General features: G+C 38.8%; 1 protein-coding gene across 1 annotated transcript in view; it reads right to left on the bottom strand.

Annotated features, from left to right (window-relative positions):
- Nucleotides 1-19,454, bottom strand: part of USH2A (usherin) — a 653,616-nt gene that overhangs the window by 72,661 nt on the left and 561,501 nt on the right. The window contains exon 60 of the mRNA XM_090031530.1: nucleotides 18,179-18,533. Within this exon, the coding sequence (XP_089887656.1) occupies nucleotides 18,179-18,533 (355 nt within the window). The remainder of the gene's footprint in view (nucleotides 1-18,178; nucleotides 18,534-19,454) is intronic.

Raw genomic sequence — 19,454 nt, 5'->3', positions numbered from 1 at the left:
TCACCAGTGCATCATAAACAAATGGATGCATGGGAACAACTATGAAAAGCAGGGGGGAAATGGGAACAAAGGCATTTTGGAACATTTTTATTTATATTTCAATGTATTAAATGTTCTGACTGTTGCCTCTAAACAGATGTGAGAAATATAAAATCACATATCTTCAGCTGTTTAAATAGAAATTTTGCATAACACCATGGTGCTGTGAGTCAGGATTTCCCAGGGCAAGATTCATTCCTGGCAATGACAGCAGCATTGAGCAACCTGTAGCTTACACTAATTAGATGCTACTAGCAAAGTGCTGTTGATATATAACATTGATCTATTACCTAAAAGTTGTTTTAAAATATCAGGATTGCTTCTGATTTTGTCTTTTTCCTTCATATATCAGTTATTATGGGAATTAAAGTAAGCATCAAGCCAATCAATGGATACATATGACAAAATAAATGCTTTAAAGCATAGCACAGAGAATTTTTATAGCACATTTATTGACTCAAGCATATGAATTTGTAAATCTATTTCTTACAGTTTGCTCTCTATTGAGTATAGGCATTTATGTGTTATAAATGAATACACATAAATTAATTATCTTGATTTAGTCCACATGAGTTACATTTTTGAAGGTATTTAAAACTGCAGATGTAGCTAGATGCTGTCTTTGGGAAGGTGCATTTAAGCTATAGGATGCTTCAAATGATTGTTTCTTGTCAAGCTCATCACAATTTCTGACTTTTGATTTAAATTCTACTAGGTTCCCAGGATTTTCTGAGGCCACTTGCAGTCATTTTAACCATCAAATGGAGCTGAACAGTTGAATGGAGTGTTGAACAGTGCTACATTTTTTAGACAAAAACATGCAACCACATATTTGGTTCAGAAATTAGACTACATATTTATAGCTCAGGAATTAGGAGTAGTTGCATATATATTTATATGCAACTACATATTTATAGCTCAGGAATTAGGAGTCTGAAGTTTCCAAGTGAATCTAAGATGTATTGAAGTCACTGGAAATTTTTCCAGTGCCTTCAGGGGACATTGAATCAGACCTGGTGTACTTGGGAGAAAAAAAATGAATGTTCTCCTGGGTTTAGACAGATAACCTCCTGAGATCCCTCCTAGTCCTGTTTTTCTATAGTTCTACGCTGTACAAAAGTTAAAAGTTAGTACAAAATCACATACAAAATTTTCAACCTTGGCCACAGCAGTTTTGTGCTGATATAAACAAAAACTTTGCCTTTTTTAGATAAGTTATGAAAAAGCTAAGAAGCTGGGGACAGAAATTCTCATAAAGGAGGCCATGCCAAAAACAAACAAACAAACACCAAAACAAAACCAAACCAAACAATGAATAATCCTAATAGCAAACTTAATTCTGGCCCCTCTCTCCCTCTCTCTCTTTAGCACTCATTATAAAGCTCTCAGGTACACAGAAGTGAGTCACTTTGGCTTTCTGATATTTTTTCTTCCCTCTATCAGACTTTTTAGAACTACCTTTGAGAACCAGATGTGGAATATATGTTCTAACAGTGGAAAGGAACTGGCCTGGAAATCAGAAGACTAAATACCATCCTTCTGGAGTAAGACTTTCTCTGTCTTCATTTTTGTATACTACCAAATGCAAAATCTTGGTCAGAGCCTCAAACTGTTACTACAGCATAAATAAATTATTAGAATCCTTCAGAAAGTGGAAAAACATATGTAGTGGCTATATAGGCCCACTATCTATAGATGAGAGAGGTCTAAAGTACAACTTGTCTTTGCAAATAAAGGAGAAAATCTGAATTATCATATAAGTTGAAACCCCAGACAGAAAAGTATTCTACAACTGGAGACACATTATATTAAATTATATAGATCTATCTATAGATCTAGATAAATACAGATAGATCTATCTATCTATCTATCTATCTATCTATCTATCTCTGGATCTAGACTGAGATCCATATCATGTTAATACCATATTTTCTCACATACAACATGTACTTTAAAAAAGCAGCTGCTGGAAATCAGAGTCCACATTATATGCAAGGAAATACAATAAGAACAGTTTGTGCTGCTGACCAGTCTAAAACGAAAGTGATTCACAGGGAGCAAAACAATGAGCAGTGTTGGCTTCCTAGCTGCAGCTATTCAGTTACTTAGATCTTTCTTTCTTCTTTCTCTCTTTTAAAAGTAAGGTGTTATCTCATTCTAGAACATAATCTATGCAAGAAAATACAGTATCATGGGGAAACTTTTTCTATCATTTTTTTAAATGGTGAAAAAAGCTCTGAAAAAATTCACTCATTTTTATTGGCATGGAACATTTTGTACAGAAAAAGCACAGGAAATATATCAACATATAGCTTATCATCAGAGCTGACATAATTGAGTTAAATCAGTTCTGTGAACCCATTTGCTAGGTAAAAACTTAAACTTGCAATTTTGACTCTGTGGAGTAAACACAAGGAAGTGCTACCTCATTAAAGGTGAAAAAGTTTCATTTTCTTACAGCATGTGAGCATTTGCCCAGGTCTAAATATAAATAATACTGCAGCATATTACAAATATGTAGATAATTGAGACCTTACACCTAAGTACTTAGGGCAATGTTCATTTCAAAGAAAATGATTATTTATGTGCCATTTCTGCAGGTTAGTGTAAGAAGATGTAAGTCAGCATCAAACAAAGATACATCATCTGTTTTGATTCTTCTTTGCCTGTAAGGTCACTCACTGATGTATAACTTACACCATCGTTTATACTACCGCTAAATTTCGCCCTCATGAAGAAATTCTGTCTTTAGCAGAAGGAGCTACTTGCAGTGTAAAAGGAAGGAAGAGTTTTCATAGCAGTGCCAGAAACACCTTGTTTCTGCATGGTAGAAAAGTTCAGTCCCGAAATTGTACTAGATGATGGTGTGCACACTGTTGGCACTGGTTTTATGACCCAGATACCTTGTTCTGGGCAGACTCAAAACTTCAGACCAACCATGACCTCTCCATTCAACAACAGGTGAATTTTATTGATACACAATCATAGCAGATAAGGTTCTTGAATTTCAGATGTCAGAAGCCTGGAGGTCGGAGGCCGAGGGCTCCCCTGCCCCAGTGGGGTGGGTGAGATAGTGGGCTGGTGGTATGCCCTATGTCCATGGTGGCCTCAGCTTCCCCTTTTGGAGACCCTTTGCTGCTCTAAAATCCCCCCTTTTGTATTCTTTCTCCTCCTCCAATAACTCTTCATCTCTGGGCATCATTGATTTATCTCTCTGTGGTTGTCATACTAGCGACATTCTGTCCTGTCAGCATATTCCTTTGTTTCACAAACCCATCGTATGCATACATCCTAATTTGGGCTTTTACTGGTTTCTCCTAATTTTGTCCATCTACCCAAAACCAGAAATCCCAAGGGCTCTGCAGTTTGGCACTGTGACCTGCAGAGTCTCTTATCTCTGTTCAGTACACTGTTCTTGTTATGGAACAATGTGGTACATTGGTACATACCTTCAATTTCCCAGCCTGTATGTCTGCTTTCTGCTTGCCTGTGTTAGACACAGCAGGCCTTGAAGGAAACCTTGTCACAAACAGACTTTTTAAAATCAATTAACCCTTGCCATTGCCCTGGAACATTGTTCTAATACAAGCTCTACTTTACCTACAACCCAACTCCCAAAGGCCAATCTCTAAATACCATTTTCTAGCAATCATACACCAATGCCCTAATTATGGCTTACCAGAGACAGTAAAGTAAGAGCTACCTAGTTCTTTATTGCTTTTTTCCATAGCACAATTACAACAGAATAAAGCCCTTAGCATCCTAGCCAGGTCTACATGGGAGTTCTACTTGTCTGAGGACAAGAGGACCAAGGCCATATAGTACAAGAGAGGAAAAAAAATCAAACATCTTCTTAATGTGATTCCAAAGACAGGAGCATCATCAGCACTGGATAGGACTTGAGTTACTCCATTAACTATGGGGCAATGTAGAACAAACCCCATGTGTTCCACATTTCACTCATCTGGTAGCTCATGCTATATGCTAGCAGATTTGAAGACCAGAAGGTCTGGAGGGGAATATTTATAATTTATAATTTATGATGTGACAATCTCAAAGCACAAGATATGGTCTCTCCTCTATGTAGGTGATAATGGGCCCAGCAGCACAGCATGTATAGTTTGCTTCTATACAATTGAGCTGGAAGGCTCAAGAGCAAGCGCTCTATTTTTATTCCTTTTTGCCTTCAGTTGGAAACATCAAAATTATTCATGATATTTTGGAACTTCCACTTATGGTCCTTAAGAAAGTTAAGAACAGTTGCATATGAATAAAAATATATATTTTTAAGTGATCCTGTGATGTGATTCACTACTTTACTGAACCTGGTACACTGAGGCTGAGTTTGATTTTAGCATGTAAGAATGAGGGGAGCACTGACTAGACTTTGTTCCTTGAAGCAGATGAGATGCTCACATATCCAGATGATTTTAGAAGCTGAGAGGTTAATAAAAATATACTGCATCTGAGAGCTCACATCACTAAGCTGAGTAAGTTCATTTGTTTCCAGACTGGTTATGTAACCTATCCTGAACTCCTTTTTTCTCTTGTCTGTACAGAATATATATGTTTGTACAACTGGCCAGATATAAAACTTGTAATGGAACTCTGCTGATTAATGTTAGCTAAGGATCTGGCTTTTTTTCCCTATATAATCTTAAAACACACATGCACATAATATGTAAAACACAGCTGATCATTTTAAATACCATGAAAGCGGATCCTCTGTAATTTTTTTATGAACACATTTTCCTGAAATTTTTTCCATATTTGTAGATTTGCAATGACGAGTTTGAATGGATGGTTTTTAGCTAAAATATTTTTTATAAACTGTTCACTTTATTCACTGTTTATTTTTTGTGTTGCATTACCTAAATCACATTGTATTTTAATTGGGTGATTATAAAAAAAAATAACAACAAGAAACTGAAATTGTGAATAAGAAAAAAGGAATTTAGGATGAAAAAACATTTATGATAAATGTTGTGTAACCATTTGAATTCCTTGCAATTTTGAAAATGTTCCAAATAAAAATGTGAAGTCAAGATTCATAAGAGATCAAAATTAACCCTTCTGTTTGCAACAACGTATATTATTTTTCACTTTTTACTATCCTATCAGTTCTATCTATGGCTATACTATTACATAGAGGCACCTTTTGCTTCATATGTTTTCAGATGCACACAATATGAATTTCTGAAATGCCTTTTCTCTGTTTTTAAAAATTCTATCAGAGGCTATGCAAGAGCTGGAATAAATTATTGGCCATATCTTTTTGGACTGGAAATGTTCCAAAAGTAAAAGGGCTCTTGACATTACAGAGCTAAAGGAGTTTTCAAGACACTTTCTATTTCCATTCTGGTTCTTTGGTATGCTAGGTTGCCTGCCATTATGTTTATGTAATTCTGACAGTGTTCTTAATGACACACTAACAGATTGTAAAACACGCTGCTGGCATTTACTTGTTTTTTATATTTTTAAAACAATGTCCTTCATGTAACAGTAGTTAAGCGCGGCAGAAGGACATCATTAGAGCCATGGTTAAACTGTAATTTACACCATTAGGAAGGCAGGAGCAATTTTTATTGCCTGGCAATTTTCTTGCTGAAATATTTGGACCATATGGCTCAATTTGTGTAATAACCTTAATTTCAGCACCCTTCAGGTCTGCCTCCATCTCCTACGGAATGGTAAAATGCGGTTTAGCAGAAAAGGCAACTGTCTATACTTAGAGAGTTGAGATTAATAACATGTCACGTCCTGTTTTTGGTGAACGAATTCGAACAGCAGCCAGATGGTATCTTTACAAATAACTGTCAGGGGTCTTGATCTAATCAATACAATGTATTAATACATCTCCCTTCGCTGCTTCTCAAGGGGCTAGTGCACAACATCTGGAAAGATTGGGGGGACCGCCAAGTAGAAAGCTGATCCTTTTCAGAATCAAACTGAGCCCAATTAATTTTTCATGTATACTTGATAACTGTTTCATAATGAGCTATGCATCTTGACGGATTTAGGGTTGGTGGTATGGGCTGCTCGTGCTTCCTATCCCCATTCAGTCCACTTACAGAAACCAACCCATTAATCAAGCTATCTGGCATAAAACTGAAATCTCAGCTCAGCAAGAGATCAATAACCATCCTTGAAACACACACACACACATGCACACCACAGAACCAGGCTCTAGTGGGCACAAGTATCCAGCCATGACATTAGTAATTGCTTTAGCAAAAATAAGGCTCAAGACCATAATCACCTTATAAGAACTTATCATGTAGAATTTATCATTTATTTCCTGTCAAAAATAACATTTAGGTCCATTAAAAATACATTGCAATTCTGTTTTCTAGATACAGGAGCACACCTGGTTACTGGTCACTGTGATTACCCTGAGAACAGCAATAATGATATTTATATCATTGTATACACTCACAGGCAGACATATTCCCTACCCCAAAGAGCTTACAGTTTATAAATCCAAGACCGTACACTACACAAAAGTTCAGATAATGGAGTATGCAGCAAGATTATACATGCATTCCTAGAATTGAGTTTTTAGTAAGAGCTGAAAAGGAAGGTCACTTGGCAAGCAGGAAGCGGGAAACTGTTATAAGCAAAGGGACAGCCAAGTCTGAATGAGGCTATGAAGCTGAGTGATGGTAATGGATTCAAAAGGGAGCAGTAAAGAGAAAGGACAGGAGGTCGGCTGAGAATACTAAACTTATCTCACATATGACACCAAACGGCTGTTTGATGAGAATGACTTTTGGTTGCTACAGACCTGGATTGGATTCAGATTGCCTCCCCGGAGGTAAACGGCTCTATATTATATTGTCACTCCCCTGAGTCATCTGTCCCCTTCTTGTTTTTAAACATATGCAAGATTTTTCTCTTTAGAGTTTATGTTCTAATAATCCCAGTGGAATACAAAAATATAAGATTAGAATTACCTTTCATTTTAAATGCAAGATACTTGGAGTTTGAAGAATGGGGAGGTAAGCTGCTTTCAAAATGTTCTGATCTGGAAATCCTGTGGGTTTACTGTTGGGCATTTTACAAAACTATATTTTTAACTGATTTACTAAAAACTGACGTCTTGAAGTCACTTCATATTTTCAAGATAGAGTTTGGTTTGATTTGGTATTGTAATGTGGTCAAACCCAGTTATACAGTTTATAATCAAATAGTCCTATTCTGAACATTTTAAATATGGACACGTTAACTGATACGCTTATTTTTCCTCCCTCCTTTGTTAGTTCTTTGCTAACTTCAACAGATATTCTTACTCTCTATGAGAAAGTACACTAGCTTGGGAAAGGTATTTTCCTTTAAAACTGACTGACTTCCAAAATTTGAGTCAAACATAGCAATATGATGTGACATTTGTGAACTGGCATCCTCCTCATTTTGGTTAAAAAAGCAAACACTTTTTCAGTCAAGTGGATTGCTGTAACAGCTCTGAATTTCAAGACCCAAATGTCAGAAGATAGTAAGAGTCTATGAGGCTTCACAAATGTTCTATACACAGAAGTCATTTGAATTGTGTGAAGGAGTAGGGCCCTTACAATGAAAGATGTCAGAAAAAGTAATTGTAAGGAGAGCCAGAAAAAGTAACCACCACCCTTATGCCCCCTTATGCCCCACCACAATTCCTAAGGTTTGTGAAAGCAAGTACTTGCAAGTATCTAGTATCTTTATGCTACCAAGTCCACTTGGCAAAAACTAATGGGATATTCTCAGCAGTTCCTCCTGAGTGCTGAAAATCTCTCTTACTTGAGGCCTGCAGGAGCCTGAGCCTGGACATCTTTTCCAAGTGCTGTTAAGACCTTCCTAGTTGGGCAGACATTTAGTAAACAAAGCTAGGCAGAGCTATTGTTTAAAGAGTCTCTGTTTTATGTTGATATTTTAGTCTACTTTTGTTTTGTTCTCTTGTCATTCTTCTATTTTTATAAGTTATTCCGCTCTCTTATTGTAAGGTGCCCTAAGCCTCTGTTGGAAAGGGCAGTACATAAATTGAACTAATGAATAAATACATTAATAAATAAACAAATATGATTACAAATGAAATAAAATAAATAAAATAAAATAAAACAAAAATAGTTGTATGAAATAAAAATTTCTCCCAAAGAGATTCTTAGCATAGTATCACTGCTTCTTCAATCCTATTTACAACACCCATGTAATACAGATTTGTATAGTAAGCTGTAAGGACTGAATAGCTCAGGTTACTGGTCGTGAGATGTGTAATTTGTCAGTTCTATAGTACCCATGGAAATCGACTGCCTGTGATAGGTCATCTGGGGTTCCACAAAGAGATTGGGGATAATAGGAGAGCAGGCTAGGAGGCACTGCACTGCCACTGCTGGGCTGGAGTACCTGGCTCCACATTAGTCTTTAGGATAAGGGTATGGGTTCCATGACAGAAGAAGTAGTATGAAAGACTTCTAAGACTAGCAAGTTTGGCTACTGCTGTTGTAGATCTTCCTATAGACTTCAGTAACCACCAAACATTTCCAATCTATTGAGGCTGCCTGGGATCCGACTCACACTAGGCCTGTGTGAAGCAGCAAGTATTTGCTTTGGATTCAGATTCAGCTGATTTGGAGGGGCAATGATTTGTTCTGGTGATTCAAATCACTGTCCCGATTTGATTCAGCCAATCGGATCCGGAGATTCAGCACCGATTTGGAGTTTTGCCAATAAACTATACAGACAGTAGTCCTCACCACACTGGACACAGCTGCCTCCAGCTGGTAAGTCTGTTGTGATGGGTGGAGGGAGGAGGGAAGTGGCGTGGTGTGGGGAACAGATCAATGCCCCCACAGTGAGGGAAGGATTGGAGCTGGGGCTGGAACAAGCTGCCCAGCCAGGGTGGAGGGGCATGGGACTTGGGGAAGGGGGCTCCCGCCATTGTGCGCCATGGGTCCAGGAGCTGCTCTTCTAGTAGCTCCTTGGGCAGCTCTTGCCTCCAGTCCAAGAGGGCATGGGAATGAGCGTGTGCCCCCAGATCTGCACAGGGTGGGCTGGGCCAGGCTGCATTCTGGATGGGCAACTGGGCAAGCAGTGGCAGGGTATGGGGGCAGGTGTGTGCACCTGGATTGAGGCGAAGCCAGCAGCAGGGGCTAAGGGGAATTTTAGGGTGGCTGCAGCCCCCCCATAGGTCCCATTCAACTGCGCTCTGTGGGGTGGGTGGAGCCAGGGCTGTGCTCCAGGCTACACCCACCATGCCCCTTCCCTCCCCCCTCTGCCCACCACAACAGACTTACCAGCTGGAGGCAACTGTGTCCTGTGTTGTCAAGGACTGCTGCCTGTATAGTCTATGGTTGAATCTCTGACTGTCTCTGAATCATTTTGGAGGCTTCCAAATCAGTTTGGACCTTTTAAGGGGTATCCTGATTCAATTTAGAGTTAGAGATTTGTCCAGTAAATCGGGCCAAATCTCCTCCAAATCAAATAGGTCACCAAAGCTTCGCATAGCCCTAACTCACACCTAACCTCAAATCCCTCTACTGCCCTCTTGTGGTATTATGAAATCTCTCCAAAGTTCAGTAGTAGTGTCAGGTGGCATTTCTATGGCTATTTAAGAGAAGCCAGGGAAACCCTGCAGAGGCCTTGATCATTTATTTTATTTAAATAAAAATTGCTGAGGCTAAGGTCTTTCCATTTAGAATTCTTCTGCTCCTCTCAATTATCTTCTAGTTCTATTGCCCTTGGATTTGAAAGCATGTAAAATTCATTTAACCCTTTCCAGTCTAATTAGGTGACTATAAATGTTTGACTTGGCAGGTGGGCTTACTGAAGCATTTAATCAGTTTTGAAAGGGGCTTCTCAGTGCCCCCCCCACACACACCTATTTAAACAGCTGCCTGTACCAGAGCCAACATATTTTGCAATGGTATGGAAATTATAGAATCTTCAGTCTTATTGTACCCACAGTTTTCTACTGGCCTTGGATATGAGGTGGCAATTGACTCTCATCCAGTTGATGCAAACTTATCCAGGCCATAAAAGACAGAATTGACTATCCCCAATTTATAGGCAAATAGAACAATGACAGCAATTCCAATCCAGCTCCATTATGAAATTGTGCTTAAAAAGACTTTTCCTTTTATAAAACGATTAATTTGCAAACCTGTCACATCTATGACATATGTGGTAGGTGTGGGTCATTTCATTTGAATCAGAAAGCAAATGTTTCTATACATGAGAGGTCACTGGTTGTTGTAAGTTAAAATCTTTCCACTGTTAGGCATAATTAAACTACTCTAACAGTGGTTTCAATAATTTTAACATTGCAGTATTGTTGTAATATTTTTCTAGGCTTCAAGAGTTCACAATTGTTTGGTCCAATCAAATCTGGGAACACTGGAGAAGTTATCACCCATCAAGGTAATTACTTTCAAGTTGAAATAATTACTCCATCAATGTTAATGGTCTTTCAACTTCAATAAAGCACTCACCTGCCGATAATCACTGCTAACCTCTTGCTCTCATGCAATTCCCTCTCTATTTAGTGGGTTATATTACAGCCGTTAGAGTGGTCACTTGTCCTGAACAGCTGCTGAATTTCACTTTGATCGGCTGTGAACCATAAAAAAATTAGTCATCTGTGTATGATTTTCCCCTAACCCATAAGCCCTTGCAGAGCTAAGGATATGATCTTTTGGCTGTAATGGGGCACTGCTGGGGCAGCCATCTTGTTTCTGGTGGTGGCTACTTTCCTCTTATTAACAACAGCACAGTAGTCCAATTAACTTTTGCCCCCTACTGCCATTTACAGCTTTCGGTCTCTGCTAAGTGGCACATATTCTGAATTTATGGTATGTGCCAGTTATAGAATATTTCATTTACTTTTATCTTGCTTCCTTACAATACTCCATGGGTTTCTTAGGGATTTGACTGGGGTTTCTTAATAACTGAATGAACATGAAGAAAGAATGTATATGCATTTGCAATATCTTGTGAAAGTTTCCATTAAAATAACAACCTTTTACTGATAGCTAATATACCTTGCAATATGAGACATTGCAGTATTTCTGTATACTTAGAAGCATAAATGATTGTGGCATCTCAAATTTAATGCTAGCAAATATTGATCACTGTATTTATGGAGACAAAATCTGACACAGTATATATGTATGTGTATGTGTGTATACACACACATACACCTACATCCCTAGATATACATATACATACATATATATATGAATATGTTTTATATTCTGCCTAAAGTGGAGCAATATGGTAGTTATTACATTCTGGAGAGCCATACATTGTGGGCAGCAGGATATATTGATTGATGCAGAACATCATTAGCCCCTAGAAGTTGTTTCTTTTCAATTAATGAGGTACTATTTTTTATTTCTCTATTAATAAAAGATGATCATTACTGTTGTTTACTATTTGTATTTTGATAGGATCTTCAATTTGCAAGCTACTGTCCCCATACATGGGAAGGTGTGTTAATACGTTTTAAATGGGGAGGACAGGTGAAAAAAATGGCATTCTACCCCGGACAAAAAAAAAAAAAAAAGAGGTCCTCCTATTGGCTGTTACTTTCTCAAGGAAATAAATCCTAAATAACTGGCAAGGTTCTTTGAGTAGATGTAGTATCTTTTATAAGACCAACTGAGTAGTTGGAAAAAATGCTTTTTGCAAGCTTTTGGGCACAAGTACCCTTCTTCAGTCATAGGGAGTCTCTGCTATTCTGAAATCTCCAAGGAATGAAAGAAGTTAAAAGTGTGACAAGAGGTCATTAAGAATGTAAATAAGTGGAAATAAGGAAAACAGAGAATGGGTAGAGAAGGGGTGGGGCACGGAAAACTCCCACTGGCAGCGACGGCACTGTTGGCAGCAGGAGCATGGTGGCAACAAGTGGGGAACTCCCACAGGCAGCTGCAGTACTGTCAGCAGTGGGGGGGAGAGGTGAGCACAACCAGTGTTTGGCAACCACCCGCAGACGTTGCTGGTAGTGGCAGCCAGTGGCAATCGTGAACCACCCACAGATGCTGCTGGTGTCAGCAGTGAGGGGGGAGGTGGTGAGTGGCAATTGCCTGCAGGCACTGCCAACGGTGTTGGCAACACCTTTTCACAGGAGGTGCACTGCCAAGTTCAGTGGGGGATGGGGAGGGAAGATGGGGAAATAATGCCAAAGGTAAGCAAGGGAGAAAAAAATCCTAAATAACTGGCACCTTCTTGGTCCATAAAAACAAAACAAAACGTAGTTTAATCCAGTTCTGGAAGTTTCAGAGAAACAAAGACATTTTAATAAAACTAATCGAAGACCACTCGTTAGAATATCAGAACCAGTTATCTATAAATAGTCACAGGGTGAAGGGGGTTGGAAACTTCAACATAACACCTGCTAAACTGTTTGGAAGACCCCCTGCTGCTGGAAATCAAGAGGCAGGCTAGTTTTGCTTTGTGGAAGATTATGCTTATCCTCAGCTATTAATCTTGCTCTGCCAATTGATCAATAAACTTTTCATATTTGTTGGACTGACCTAACGGTCTGTTTAAGTTTTTCATCCATCTACCCCATTTAAAATTTGTTAACAGACAAAATAGCCAAGATGTTTACAGTTTAAGGTCCCAATTCTACAAAGTATAAAGGGAACTCATGTGCTTCTACTTAAGCAATGTTCAACTCCATGCAAGGTTTAGGACCTAAGAACCGTAATCCATGCTATTATTTTGCTCTTTTAGTTACACTTTGCCAGGCAAGTACTTTAGCATACCAGGGGCCTGATCCTGCAATTCACTTACCATAGGCACACTTCTGAGTCAAGGCAGAGTCCCAGTGATAATCCATAGGATTCTGTATGAAGCTAGGATGTTACTAATTCTGCTATAAAACTGAGCCCAACGTTGCACTTCCCATGCTGTGTAGAACCCTATATTCTTCTTCTCCCCCTCATTTTCTAGTATTTCTTTTTCTATACTCCATGATTGCCCCATTTTCTTTAACTTCTTACCCCTCTATATTCTTTCTTTCTACCTTCTTCTCATATCTTCTCCAAATGTGTGTTTGTCATTCCTTTTTCCAACGTAAAACCTTCATAAAAATCTCATTTTAGATGTCCTGACTTACCCTAGCATCAAATAACTAAACAACCAAATACAATACTCAAGATTAGTGGTCATTGGAAAAATAGTATTTTATATCTGTTGTGTCTGCCTCTAACAAGCTAGAATTTACCTACACTTGCTCACTGTGGTATTTGATGTATAGTAGTTAAACAATATTGATACCTTGATAGTATTATCTGGGAAATATTGACCTTTTTAATGACATCCGCCATAGTTCATCAGTTACTCCCTGCAGTACATGTCTCTTTGGAGGATGATGTAAATAAGCTGCTGGTCTCAGTTCAGTTCCTAGTGGACAAGCATCTGCTAACACCATAACCACCACGACAACTCGTATCAAGGCACCCTTCTTAGTAGACAAAGGCCATGTCTACACAAGACACTGACTGCTCATTAATAATGATGCAGTAGTATCATGTGGCAGGAAGTATGATGTGACACTGAATGGCTGCACAGTAACCAAAGTTACTGCTCAGTAGCATCACCAAATGGCTTTTAAGTGATGCTGACTGCTCAGTAGCTTGTTAGTATGTAGTAACACAGTAGTAACAAGCTACTGAGTAGTCAGCATCACCTAAAAGCCATTTGGTGATGCTACTGAGCAGTAACTTCGGTTACTGTGCAGTCATTTAGTACTACAAGTGTAACCGAAGTTACTGCTCAGTAGCATCACCAAATGGCTTTTAGGTGATGCTACAAGTACTAAATGACTGCTCACTAGTGACTGCAGAGTCAGCATCTTTTGTAGACATGGCCAAAGAGGACATAACTGTTGTCTGATTCTCTGTTGGAGGATTAAGGTATACAAGAGAGCTGCGTAGGAGAACCTTGCATCTCTGTTGTTCCTCAGAGGGACTTCAGTCTCCTATGGTGCTTAATAGTGTTCAATAGTGCTAATACCCAATTCCTAAATCCAACTGGTTTGATGAGTGGTGCTCAGCCTAGTCTGTGGACTGGATCTGCCAGCAGAGCTGTGTTATTTGGCCTATAGGGCTTCCCACAGATCCACAAATTTGGCAGTGGGGAAGTAGTGGCAATTAACACTGTCACTGTTCCATCAAATTTCTAAGCCTCAGATTATGCGGCCCCATGCACTGGATCAGGCTGGCATATGGTGCTGGGATGACAGGAATGACCAGGCACACAAAGTCAGGGCTGGGGCAGCAGACCCAGTACAGCATGCCTGGGGTAAGAGCAGTGGGTCCAATCTGGTATGCATAGGGTTGGGATAGCAGGCCTAGTACATAAGAATTCCGCACATGTGTGTTGTAGGCCCTATGCTACTAACACTTAATGGAGATTCTTCTTTAGTTCAAGGGGTAGGAACTTGGGCTTTTAGAACTGAGACTTGACTTCTATCCCCATTGGTTTCACAACATTTCAAGTGGTCAGTGATAACTTCAAGGTCCTAGGTGACCCTAGATTTGACACATTAAATTAAATAGAGCTTAACACATCTTTACAGGGAAGTAAATGGCTACAGTTCAGGGAGGCAAAGTGAATAAGTCTGTCAAGTGTTTTGAAAACCCAAAAGGCAATTCTCACATGGATTTGGAAATGGATAGAAAAGAAATCAAAGTAGAAGAGTCTTCAGTGACATTATCAGTCCCCTCATTTTTATCATGTTTTACCATTTCCCATAAAGATTTTGTTTCAATTTTAATTTTTGGTCAAACTTAAAGTAATCAGGCCATGTCCAGTGGGTTGGGAGCATGAGCACAAGTGAAAAGAACAGGTGTGACCACAGCCCTTGCAATATTGGCATCTCTCTCTCCTTTTTCCTGGAATATTCCAATATGATAAGAATAGAGTCTAACAGATTAAATAAAGGACAGAGCTCATTGCTTGCTCAATACTTTAAGTCTTGCATTGTAATATGGAAATTTGTGGGAGAGAATGACTAATGGCATGTCCCACAAGGGAACTCCAATAGAGGCGCTTTAGGAGATTAAATGATTTAGCCTACTACCCCTGAAAGCTATATTTTAAAGGGGCAAAAGTTTAATCATTGCAACACTAGTTCCTTCAGTAAAATTACATTTTAATTAAAGTGTTGCATTCACAAAGCTACAGTTACATGTATATCAGCAATTTCATGATAAAATTCTGTTTCAAAAAGGTTGTAACTTTGAAACTTGGAGCCCAGGTCTTTGCCTGTTCTGATAATTGGCTTGATCTCCTAAGGATATCTTTCATAACAGGACACAGTATCTTTGTCTTCAGACTCCAGCTATATTGTTGGTTTAAGAACGGAAAAGGAACAATTCTAGTCAGCTATCATGGGGCGAAATTGGAAACTACTCCACTGAGTTCAACGTAGTTGCACCAGTCTAAAGCCAAGTGTGGCTGAGGAGAGAATGGGGTACAGGCATTCCTCTCCTAAAGGCAGTGTAATATTCCTATAGGAGAAATATAATATAACATAATTAGAGAAAAAAAGGGAATGAAAAAAATGGATGGATAGTCACAAAACAGGCAAGCAGAAAAAGTGGATGTGTCGTTTCTGCATTATTCAAACAACTATACATATGCTTGCAATATGCCATTTTGATTCAGGTTAGTGTTTAGGGAAAATAAAGCATTTCTGAGCCAGGAAGATAATAATTCAGTAAATAATAACTGCTAATTTAAGGGGCTTTAAATGATGTTGTTAAAGAAGCACACTGTAGCAACATTATTTAAAAGGCCATTTTGGTAGATTTTATTACCCACAATACAACCATCTTGGATGTTTTTTGTTGTTATTGGCATGCCTAGAAGACACTGTAATGCATGACTGGACAGGTGAATTCTGACACTCAGCAACATGTTAATTGCCATCTGAACAGGACAGTAGAAGAAGCCACTGACATTTTGCCATTTTTGTCATTTTAGCCATCACATTTAATATTATGTCTGGGATTTTCAAAAGAAAACAAAAAGTCAGATACCCAGATTTCCCTGAAGTCCAACTCTCCTTTGCTAACTGCACCCTACATTTAAAATCTAGCACATACTTTATTTATTTCTGTATTATTTATTTATTCTTATTCATATCAGCTTCTAGGAAGCTGAACCTAGGCTATGAAGGGACTTTGCATTTATCCCAGGAGAAAGCTTTTTATCCTTGGATTGTGCAGAGGTTCACATCCATTGTCTCACCTCAAGTCCCTTTGAAATATGCCAGGCAAATGTAGTAATGCTCTTTCCTGCAATATCTTATTATACATTTGTATGGTTATTGTGGTTCATTCTAGAGGCAAGCCTGTAAAACTATGCACTCTTGCTGACCACCTGCCAATGAAGAAGCAAGCAATGCAGCTCAAAAGGGTGACATATGTAAACGACTCTGCCACTCCTGCTTTGATTTAAGTTAAGTCCCAGGGCAATCAGCCCCAGGTCAAATGAGAGGTCTCTTTACAGCCCTACAGCTGCTTGAGAACGAGACACCTCTAAGTACATGACTTCTTCAACCTGGATCCTACCCATTTATTGCCAAAAGGGCGTTTCCCAATAAGTTTTCTAATAGATCTTATTTTTGAACGTTAAGGAGACAGTCCTTTCGAATTCTAAATCTGATCACATCACTGTCATAGGCAGTACAACAATGTAAATTATCTGAAGGCTAAAGGAATATTTAATAATTTGACATTATCAATAATTGAAGATATCTTCAATGCAACTGATAATTATTTTGACATGTAACCACATTTGGACAAAAGCTTAGGTTATTGGAGGTTGCACTGGTAGGAACTAAAGTTCAATACAATGTCAGAACCATATTAACACAACAGACTCTTAAACTGTTGAAAAATAATATTTTTCAGAAGTCTGTGAAATACAGTAGCTACCAAAGCACACTACAGACTATTTCAGCTGGCTGTATGCTGATACTTTATGGAAAGACTATGGTTAAATGATCAGACATAATAGTCAGTTGCCAAAGAAAATATTACCAGCTCCGCCACTGATTTATAGCATAGTCCTGGTCAGATCACATAAAAACAAAGAAAAACAAAACAAAACTATATTTGTCTCAGTTTAGTCAGCCGGGAAATAATAATATTTAAGTGTCACACAGGAACTACCCTAATATTCACTTGTAAAACATTTTTAGGTGGACAGCATATTAGGTGTGTAAAGGATTACAGAAGCGTATTATATGCTCTTGCAGAAGTTGATCTGCTCCTGATACTGTTGAATTATGAGTACATCTCTGTAGATATTGTAAACAAAAAATGGTGTATGGAGAAATAATGGCAACATTTATGATATGCTTAAACCAGTACTCATTTCAGCTGACTAAAAACATTTAAAGGGGACTGGTTTTCTTCTGCTCATTATAATCAATCTGTTCAAAACATAAGAGAATAAGCATTACAAAGAAAATATACAACTGCAGTTCCACAGTTAGGTAGGTATGAATAATGTCTGATGCATTTCATTTGAGGCATTCATTTGAATCTATCAGTGGTTAGACATCTAACTGGGAAGCCATCATGCCCAGGTGTAGGATATATATATTTTCAGGTTAAGTGTGCATAAGCAAGTTATGCATACTTAACTGGAAATCTGACCTCTACGTCAATGAGATTAGGGCTGGTGAACATTTTCTAATGTAAACTCAGTGTCATCAAAAAATGACAGCTCATTGGGTCCAAAATGCTTCATTCAGCAGACGTGAAGTTCAACAAACTTTTGTAGAATTTTTAAGGCCAGGCATTGAGATTTCTGGGTTCCTAGTAGGTCTGCACCACTGCCTAGGAGTCTGAGAACCAGTCTCATGCAGCTGCTCAACACAGTGGACATTCTTGTATTATTTAGTAGTGGTAGTAAACCTGATAAGAATGGCAATTTTACTGAATAACCACAGGGTCTGGCAGCTTCCACTTTACCAGAAATTTCAAATATATATGCATGAAAATAACAAAAGCAAATCTAAAATCAATATTTTCTGCAAAGTGGAAATTGTGCTTTTAGGCCAGATCTTAGTAAGATTTGAAAATAACACAAGTCAAAGCAAGATACAAGAAACCCTGAAAAGCCAGTTTTATTATTTATTTCTTACCGTTACCGTTAGCGCTGTAACAGCTGGGGTGCTAAATGTTGGATCACTCCGTTTCTCTTGATAGACTACACGATACTGGGAAATGACCCCATTGGTAGACATGGGTTGGGTCCAGTTCAGCAGCACAGAGTATGCACTTGTAGCTTGTGCCCAGGGGGCTTTCATGCCCCGAGGTGCAGCTTCCAGTGTTTGCGCTGAAGCCCACTGACTGCCTACCGAGCCCATGGAATTCTGAGCTCTGACACGGTATTCATAGGTAGTGAATGGCTGCAGTGCATCCGAAGCATCAATAAATTCCAACGCTCCTTCTGACCAGATGAACAAAAGCAGCTCCTCTGGAGTGCCTACAGCACGCCTGAAATTCAAATAAAACCATTCCATTTAAAACTTAACCACAGCCAGATAGTACCAGATACTAAAGTACAAATCCTAAACTCAGACTGTAATAGTGAACAATATAGTTCTTTACGCACTGTACAGGCAAGGAAATCCCTGCTTAATTTTTTGTCTTGGAAATATTCCTTTCTATCTGCTATCTTTAGTATCCATCTATATAGATCTTCTATCTATGTTCAATATATATGCATACACATGTGCATGGCCTATAAAATATATAATAGTGCAAGGCTGTTCAACTTCTGAGCGCAGAAGTTGTGTCAGGGGCAGGAAGCAGAAGCTGGAGGAGGGATGGGGAAGCCTGGAGACCTTGGCAGCTACAGCAGGAGAGCAGGGGGATGGAACCTGGACTGGCACCTCAGGGGCTTCAGGTTAACTCCTTGGGATCAGCTGGTCAGCCCTGTAATAGTGTGTAGTGTATACTGTATATATATACACACCACAAATGAACTTTTACAGCCAAATCCTGAGGAATTCTGAACCATTTCAATGGTGATTACAGGAAATTAGTGCCTCTTTTATAATGAAGCCCCTGCTAGGATCTCTGTCTAGAGAGGAAGGAAAAAGGTAGACATTCAGTTTCAAGACAGAGTTGCCAAATCATTTCTGTTTTGCTAGGTATAAAAAGGCTGGCCTGGACTTAAGTCCATAATATTTAAGGCTATGAGAAATCTCAGTGAAGACTGCTGCCCTGTGCAGGGATTTAAGTGTTTTCCTTCTTTTAACTGAAAACTTTGCCTTCACTATAAATAAAACCACTTTCTCCCTGCATGCCAGCAAACAAACAAGCAAATTACATTATCTGAGACTTGTACCACAAATATGGTAAATTCACAGGAGTGGAATTGGTCTGCCTGGTTACCAGGTGTCATCACTACTC

The sequence above is a fragment of the Crocodylus siamensis genome, chromosome 1, assembly GCF_052110815.1.
Source record: "Crocodylus siamensis isolate JL-2025a chromosome 1, ASM5211081v1, whole genome shotgun sequence".
NCBI classification, from domain to species: domain Eukaryota; kingdom Metazoa; phylum Chordata; order Crocodylia; family Crocodylidae; genus Crocodylus; species Crocodylus siamensis.
The sequence above is the reverse complement of the archived record's forward strand: the minus strand, read 5'-3'. Positions and strand labels throughout refer to the sequence as shown.